Consider the following 9,032-nt stretch of genomic DNA (forward strand, 5'->3'; position numbering starts at 1 on the left):
ACCTATTTTTTAGTTCAACCATCTATATGTGAGATTCAAATCTCTTACATTTTTGTAGTATTGTTTTGTGCTGGTTGGGTATGAGAATGGAGTATGCTTGGTAGACATTTTAAGAATAACTCAACTATGAGGTTTGACTACCCAACTTTATGTGGAACTAAAAAAATAGTCTAAAAGATTCTAATTTCATATCAACTCCCCCTTAGACCTATCTGAAGTTTTCTAAAATTCATATTATAAAAACTATATGGGTGAAAGTTTTAGTTAGTACCTAATTAGACATAAAATTTAAGTATAAATGTAGGATGCTTAACTTTTAAAAATTTTAGATATGTGAAAAATAAATTAGAGATAAAATTTAAATTAGGTTGTAACATTATTGACAACTACCAAAAACATTTCAAAAAATATTGCATTATAGAATAAGATTATATTTTCGATAGTTTACTCTATTCGTAAATATTTTGGTTCATTTATTATTATTATTTTAAAGAAATTGTGAAATTAAAAGTTTAAGAATATTTTTAAAAAATTATTTTAAATTATAAAACTGCAAGTATCTATCAATGACGTTGATTTATTATATTTTATAAATATTTTGTTTCATTTTACTATATTTAAAAATATTCTTATTTTGATCCTAACTATTATAATTATGATAAGAATAAAAATAATTATAGAGGGAAAGAAAGAGAACACCAAAAATTTCAGAAGCTTAAAATTATCCATTAAGAGAGCGCTTTCTCCCACAAATTACCTTTTATTGTTATAACATTGATCAAATATGATGGCTTTTATTTTCCTTTTGCAAGAAATAATCCACCAAATTGGATCATTTTTCCTTTTCCCTTTTTTCCCCTCTTCAAGTTTCCTTTTCTTTTTTTTCTTTCTTTTTTTTCTTTCTTTTTTTTCTTTTTTTTTTTTTTTTTTTCTTCTTCCTTTTACTATTATTTCTTTCTTTCATTTAGTTCTCTCTTCCTTCAGTTTTACAAGGAATAAGACATTATGTTTTAAATTCACCCAATGTTGTTAAGCACACCTTTGTTATTGACAATAGGCTTCCACAGCTAAGCTCTTCGTTTTTCCTCTACACGGATCGCCAAACGCTTTAATCGAAACATCCACGCTACAACTTTTGGATCCAATGCATGCCTGTAGAGAGAGAAAGTAAGCATCAATCAGTATAATTCTATTCAACAATATGCAAAGAAAAATCATGAGATTCCCATTCCACTGTATCAGGTAATAATATAAAAGACCTGACCTTTTGAACAATGGAGAGTGCATTTTGGGAGCTGCATTTGCCATGGCTAAAGCTCCCACAAGTTCCACGAGGAGTGCCAAAACTTGCAAATTTTATTGAAGAAATTACTTGATTGGGTGATGGGCACTCTAGAGAGAGTACAGGTCCTGTTTTTTGTTGTTTTGAGTCAGAGCTCCACATCTCTACTGGAGCTGGATGAGACTCAGATACATGAGAACACAAAGATCCCAACTGTTTCGATGCAAACGATAATCGAGTTGGGTCGCTGCCAATTTCCTCAAATAGTACTAGGGTGTTGCTGGTCGGCTTCAACCATGATCGTGGTACATGGTATCTAAAGAATCAAGTAAGATGAGATGTAGAAGTTAAATTATCATTGGATACCAAAAAAGATTTTAGTTAATGAGGGAAAGTAAATTTAATATTACATCATTTAATACTCTTACTAATAGGCAAAATGAGTACAAAACCCAACAAACAAAAATTAATATTAATTAAAGAGGAAATAACATGTTAAATAGAGGATCTCTTAGACCACCTAGTTCAAATATCACCTTAAATTACCAATTGACCTAAAAAGTTGTGTAGTCAAACTTATTATTATATTATCTAACAAATTCGATGGTTAATTCTACTTTTAAGTTGTGACAAACTTACAAAGTTTGGGATGGTTTGCCACAGTTTCTAAGGCATTTGTTTGCGCTGTAAGATCCTTTGTAGTCGCAATATGAAGTACATTGACCGGAGGCAGTGTACGATGGCCAATAACGGCCAATACTGTGTCCGTTAATCCATGCCTCACCTTTTCCAAACCCTGTGAAGTCTAGAGCAAGTGGGTCACTACCAGCAGGGGCATCAAATGTGGTCTGGAGCAACAGATGTTTCTAATTCTCAGTGTCAAGAAATAATGAGTACAAGCAAGAAATCAAGACGCTCTTTCCAGATTGAAGTCCTATAAGTGATTGAAAGATTGATGCCCTAAACCCTCCTACTAAGTCAAAATCTGTAATAGGAACCAACGCTCACAATTTTCGTACTCTCGTTGGTTTATTACATGAAATAGCCATACCTTGTACCACGTCAAAGGCTTATTCTTAGGCAAGTTAGGTTGAGAAAGCCATTGGGAAGTACTTCCACTCGGCAGGCCTAAATCTTCACCTTCAAGTCCAATCTGTCAAAACAAAGGTGAAATTATAGCATTAATGCGTATGAAAGAAACTAAAAAAAAAAAAAAAAAAAAAAAAAAGAAAACTAAAGCTTTAATCTGTTGAATTAAACTAGGAATCGAAGATACTCCATGTGAATCGGTCTCTGATGCCTATCCAACTACTCCCAGATTGTGAAGGTGACACGATGGAACTTTTTTTTGTTTTGAAAAAGAAGACGGCTCATATAATCTTTCCAAACAAAAATTAAACAACCTATTAAAAAAACCACTGCTCCAACACACTAGCGCAAATCTAAATGGAAAAATAATAAAAATAATAATAAACAAAACTCTGAAATCATCTATACTTCATCTTCAAGACTTGGTCCAACAAAATCATGCAAAAAAATAACCAACTTGAATATCTTCAACTAAGAAAGTTCTTCGATTGTCTTCAAACTTCTCCTTCCAATATGCTTCTTCTTTGATCGATCTAAATCCGGCACACCACCAACTTTTTCTATTTGCATTTTATTGACTCCTACATTTCAATATCTCTGCTGCTTTTTTTTTTTTTTTTTGGTAACCGTGTCTGCTTCATAGGAATAAATTAATTATGAAACCAAAATCGGGGTAGCAACAGAAAAATAAATAAAATATAAAGTTCCTTTCTGGATTAGACAATTCAACTCCAGGATGTTTGAAGAAACCAACCTGATACGTCCATTGTTCCGAGGAGAGATCAACAGTTATGTTGTTATTTTGGCTTTCCAGTTTTACAGGACCTGTGACCCCTGCACCTCTCAGCTCAAAAAAGGCTCCATAATTCTGATAGATTGCATTATAGACTTTGTTAGTTGAAAATATTTCTAATCACAATAAAAATATTGAAAACTTTCATCAAACAAAAGAAACTCGGAGTGCTATTAAGTTTTTGAGATCCAGGCAATAAGAAGCAACAAATTGTATAAAGTGGAGCAGAACCTGAAGTCCTACTGTCAAACTCAGCAGGTCAATTGTATTTCTCCCAGGTACCAATGTGATGGGGATGTCCAAAGAAACCTTAGAACTGCCACCACTACCTTTCCCACTTCCTACAAAGTGATTCAAACAGCACTCATGAATCAGCCATTGCAACAACGCAGGAACAATTATAAGGCCATCGAAATGCACAGATATAAACAATTAATTCCAATTACCTGCAAGTTTTTTATTAATGAAAACATGAAGAGCGTGGCCAAGGGAATCCACATGGAGGACAGTGTTTGATCCATTTGCAAGGTAAGGTTCGTCACCTTTTATATCAGTGCTGCCAAATGGTAGGTAGCAAAAGTTGACAATTATTTTGTAAAATTGGTCACTACTATCAGTCCACTAAAACAAAGAAACTGAAGATTTAATAATCAATATAATGCATACCTTAAGGAATACCACAAGTAATCGCTTTTATCTGCTGTAGTATTTATTTGCTCTGAAAGTCCAAGATTCGCAAAAGAATTATTCTTCGAGATACCTACTGGTTCGTCTATCCAACTCCAACCGGAGTCGAATGCTTCAGAAGCACTGACATCGACTTTCAAAGGTTGATTTGAAAAGGATGGCCTGGTTGTTACCGAATTAATCTATCACAATATGAGGTATACTTCATTTATACGAATAGTAGGCCAAGTAAGAGAAAACAAAAAAAAAAAAAGAAATATTATCACTTCACAAAAGTACCAAATCATAGGTCACAAACGGTAGACAGAATTATAGTTTCAACCAGTATATATATACATTTGCTGAGAAGAAACATGAACCTTTGCAGTATTCAGCACCACATTCTTGCAGTCTGGCAAGATGCTCACGGACCATGCTGGCAAATGATATGAATTACCATTGAAAGTCACCGTCTTATCAGATTGACTATCCACGTTGGCAAGAAAAGCAGAACATTGAGAACCGGACTTATAAACTGTCGCCTGAAATTCAAAAGTACAAACAGAATCATCTTAAAAACCATCTTTTAGAGTCTAAATTTTTTGAAAACAAAGCACACGAAAGAATTTGATTATTGAAGGTTAGAGCACCAATTTACAATTGTCGTCGGAATAATGTTTCCTTGGCTACTAACTTCGCAATTTCTACAAGTAATTTCTCTGATTCTTGTTTGTAATATATTCTGCAGCATATTTTCGCTAATTTCCTCTATGACATCAAATTACAATTTTTTCCCCAAAAGGAACTTCCATACGAGATATGTCATAAAAGCACCCCCTCCACATATTTCCACAATCATAGTCAGCAAAATGTCTCATATCAAAGAGATAATAGTCCCTTCCTTAACCAATGTGGACTTTTTTGAATTTCATCACCTATTATTGTACTCGGACAGCTTTTGATAGTTTTAAGATGAAAAGAGCAGAGTTAGCGCACAATCACACCTCGGGTGTAATACGACTAACCAAACAATTTTTTAAAGATTTTTCTTGATCCTACTGATTAATTATAATTTTTGTCATGACTTTTCTTCTTTTCTTTCTTTCAGAACTTTGAAGCTTTGTTATGACCAGTTGCCGAAATTACAATTATTTCCCAGAAAAGGGATAAAAAAATATCAAAGCTGTTTTATAAACGATTTTGGACCAAATTAGATACAATATCCATCCAACAAGTTCGAATTCAGACCATTAATAGACAGATTAAACATAATAGATAGAACATAAACATTAGAAAATACTGCCCCTACTTTGAGTTTGAGTCGAATCTCCTTGGATGGTTAAATAACAACCGATCACAGTTTTTTCAGGAACTGTACCAGAGAGCCCGTAAATCTTTCCGTAAGAGAAGGGGACGATCAAGAGATCAAAGGGATAAGTTATCCTAACTAAGTTAAGCTATGCTTAGAATCCTGATATAATTCACTTTCTAAGACTTATCATGAATACTACATGGAATTTATCCACTCGAGCAAGAATAACCAGTTATCGGAATAACTAACCTCCAAGTTTGGACCAAGAGAAGTAACTGCGGGATCTGTGCTGATTAATGCTTCTTCACACATCTTTATAGCTTTATGAACATCTCTCAAGTGACCCCACTTAGGTTGTCTAACCAATCCTGTGCCATAAAAGATAAAACAACTACCATAATAAAAGGCAGTAGCTCGTAATGAATTTGGGTGATAGTGTACCCATATAATTTTTTTATTTTTCATTTTTATGACTGGGGTTGACTTGAGTAATTTCGTAACAAACTTCATTCTTTATGCACAATTTCAATTTTCAAAAAGTAATAGCCAAGTCTTAATGAGATTTCCAGATCAATGTAACCTATCAACTGAGGACAAAAGAGTCCGAAAAAATAGTACATATTTAATAGACAGAAACCATACCATACTCATCGATAGGAGCATCATAATCATAACTAGTAGCAATAAACGGTCCACCAGAAGTCCTGCCAAAGTTTGTCCCCCCATGGTACTGTGTAAGAGAAAATAAAGCAAGATTGATATCGTTTATCACGGGTTCATACTTTTCAAGGAAGCGTAAAGAAATCAATTATTCTGTTAACCACAATGAGTACATCACAAGTGAGTACCATGTAGTAATTCTGTAAACTTCCACCAGTCTGGTAAAAGCGTGCCACAGCAAATGCAAGATCTTCAACGGGTCTGTATGGCAAGGCTCCACCAAAGGAAAGAAACCTAGGATAAAATAATCTAAATTATCAAGGCAAAATGACTCGGAAGTAACTAAGAAATCACGTGACATAATGACAATGGACAACCTACCATCCACTCCAGTTCTCAGTCCACATTTTGGGCTTATTCTTAGAATTTGGAGTGAATTGATCACAGTAAAATCCATTGCAAGTGTTAATCTGCGAGTCAAATAAGCAGCAGGAAAAATTATAAACAATTCATATTAGGACTGGTAGCAATTTATAACTAGACCGTATAAGCATTGTCTTCAATAATTCATGCTCAACATAAGTAAAGATTCCTCACAATAGGATCGGGGGCATCAGGTTGGTTGCACATAACCCAAGGAACTCCCGTGTTCAAAGATGTAGCCATGGTTGCGGCCCACTGGACGTAGGATTTAGCAGCAGACCCAAAAGAAGACTGAACGTTTCCATATTCATTTTCAATCTGAATTTCGAAGAAAAACAGCCATTTTGTTAAACTTCGACATACACTAACTCAAAAAATGGACAGTAATTCAAGTAACAAAGGTTTCTGATTATCATTGGAACATGCTGAGACACCGTAACAGGACATCTCCGAGGAAAAAAAAAAAAAAGAAATTGTAATCGGAATATATACATACTTCTATTTCTGTTGAAATGAACAGGGGGAAAAGGAAAAATTGAACCAAATACATGAAATCCACCTGAGATAAAATAATTGGTCCGCCTTGGGATGCATATAAGTTCTCCTGCTTCAATACATCAACAATCTTGGCGGTAAATCGTTTCATTTCAGCCTATATAGAATCATTATCTCATTTTTTACTTAATTTGTGGATAAACAAAGTCACTGGAGCACCAAAAAGAAGAGTGCCGAAACGGTAAAGGTATAACTAACAATTAACCTTGAATGGTTCATTATCTGTCCGGAACTTAATGCCAGGTACGAAATGCAACCAAACTGGAAAACCCCTGTTTTTACATGAAACAGTTCCCGGTGGGACAATGAAATTGAAAGATATAGTTAGTATTGCACAAAAGGGAAAGAGTGAAAGAAAGTCCAGAGAGAACGAAAATGGAAAAGAAATTTAAGAATTGAGAAAAACGTACCCATAATTCCATTCCGCACACACATAAGGGCCAATTCGTACGTGTACATATAAACCAGCAGCTCCTACCAGTTTTATGAATTTAACTAAATCCTTTCTTCCCTCGAAGTCATACTGTTGATTAAGAAATCGCAACATTTTAAAATACTAAATCAAATAAAAATGAGTAATAAACTAATAACTGTCCACTTTTTGGTAGAAGCGTAAGAAGACGGAAAAGATGATCCAGAACTTCAGCTTTTTCAAGAGATGAAAAACACAACTGAACAGTAAACAACTCGTTCAAATATCTTTCAATTCAACTAAACGAATTCTTAAGAATCAAAACATAGCTAAGTTCTTGAATCCATGAGTTCACAAAAATGTACCTGATTTCGAACAGGTTCATGTAGATTCCAAAATACATAAGTCTCAATCACATCCAAACCTCCATCCTTAGATTTCTGAATAATCCCCGGCCACATCTGAAAATTCCAGAAACCACAAAACGGATACAGATACAAAAGAAAAAAAAAATCCTCAAAGCAAGAACAACGTCAAACTGCCAAGAACAAGAAAACAAACCTCCGGAGTACTGCGAGGATAGTGTATGGATCCAGAAACCAACACTCTCCGTTTCCCGTCAATCACCAAGGCGCGATTGTCGTAAGTAACATTAACAGCAAGCGCAAACGAGTGTAGAACACCAAGAACTACCAAAACAACTACCACAGCAAATCGAACTTCCTTCATTGCTCAAATCTAATCCAAAACAACAAAAATCTTCACAAAAGCATCCAGAGATAGTAAATTCACATTTCCAAACACACTTAAAAATCAACTTCCATAAACAAACACAGATTAAAAAAGATTAATCAACAGAAAAGGTTGCTTCACCGCTTAGTTTAACGAAGAAGAAACAGAGATAAGTACTAGCGTGAAGCAAACTAATGTAGAAAAAAGCAAAAGAAAACACGTTACCTTTGGATGCTTTGAAGTTCAAAGAAGATGCAAAAGTACGTCTTCTTGTTGTTGATTTTGTGTCTGTAGATTCGAGTTTCCTTCTGTCTGTCTACAATGAGGATTTTGGTTTCACTGCCATTGTGTTTTCACTGCTATGTTCCGTAATAATCTGTTCTTGTTTATTATAGAGAGGACGCGGGAGAAAGAAAGGGAGAAAGAAAGGTACTTACTTCATTTTGTGATTGAGGGGATGCGGTGAGGACGAGTGTATGGACGTTCATGTATGGTCACCGGTGGATCTCTGCCACGTGGTTGTTGGGTAAGACTGAATTAAGCTAGAATCATGACTTCTTATCTTATATGGAAACTATGGAGGGAAAAGGGACTTCTTTAACCTTATTTATCAAATGAACACATTCTACATCCTCTATCTATTTTAGGTTTTCTAAAACTAAAACTAAAACAAACACAAAACTGGTTTTGTTTAAATATTTTCTATTTCAACAATATTTTTAATATTGTAATTTAGAAAAGTATTGTGGTTTTGGACAAAGGGTTGACTTATTTGACTTCTTTTTTTTCTCTTTTCTCCCTTTTTTTTAGAAAACTAAAAGCCGGAGGTTCAAAATATCAATTCAAACTTAACTTTGGAGTTTAGTCTTCTTGGAGGTAGTAATTTTAAGTTTTTCTTAACTATACCTCTATGTTCTTAGAATTTCTTTCATTCAAATGTGATTTTGGTTCATCTATGTCCTCTTCTTGAACTTTAGATGTGAAATGGTGTGGTCTTAAATACTCATTGTTTTAAAATTACAATCCAAAATCTCATACGAGATACTAATCCTTTTGAAACAAAATCTCTCAACATTGTTTGGTTGCGCTCCTCTATTGGAATTGTTAA

General features: G+C 34.3%; 1 protein-coding gene across 2 annotated transcripts; it reads right to left on the reverse strand.

The window, feature by feature from the left end:
• Positions 1-705: 705 nt before the first annotated feature.
• LOC103501876 (beta-galactosidase 8) lies at positions 706-8,371 on the reverse strand. 2 transcript variants are annotated; one of them, XM_008465607.3, is made up of 20 exons: positions 8,150-8,371; positions 7,754-7,930; positions 7,558-7,653; positions 7,191-7,303; positions 6,986-7,052; positions 6,785-6,877; positions 6,400-6,543; positions 6,184-6,272; positions 5,991-6,096; positions 5,785-5,872; positions 5,392-5,510; positions 4,211-4,372; positions 3,831-4,033; positions 3,611-3,720; positions 3,396-3,505; positions 3,126-3,239; positions 2,334-2,435; positions 1,922-2,130; positions 1,265-1,598; positions 706-1,152 (listed from the first exon to the last, which is right to left on the reverse strand). In XM_008465607.3, the coding sequence occupies exons 2-20, from the start codon at positions 7,919-7,921 to the stop codon at positions 1,045-1,047; spliced, it is 2,535 nt and encodes an 844-aa protein (XP_008463829.1). In that variant the 5' UTR covers positions 7,922-7,930; positions 8,150-8,371; the 3' UTR covers positions 706-1,044. The 2 variants fall into 2 exon arrangements, with proteins under 2 accessions (XP_008463829.1, XP_050936541.1); XM_051080584.1 differs by lacking the exon at positions 6,785-6,877 and having other exon boundaries at positions 8,150-8,345.
• Positions 8,372-9,032: the final 661 nt, after the last annotated feature.

The sequence above is a fragment of the Cucumis melo genome, chromosome 12 (assembly GCF_025177605.1).
Source record: "Cucumis melo cultivar AY chromosome 12, USDA_Cmelo_AY_1.0, whole genome shotgun sequence".
NCBI classification, from domain to species: Eukaryota; Viridiplantae; Streptophyta; class Magnoliopsida; order Cucurbitales; family Cucurbitaceae; genus Cucumis; species Cucumis melo.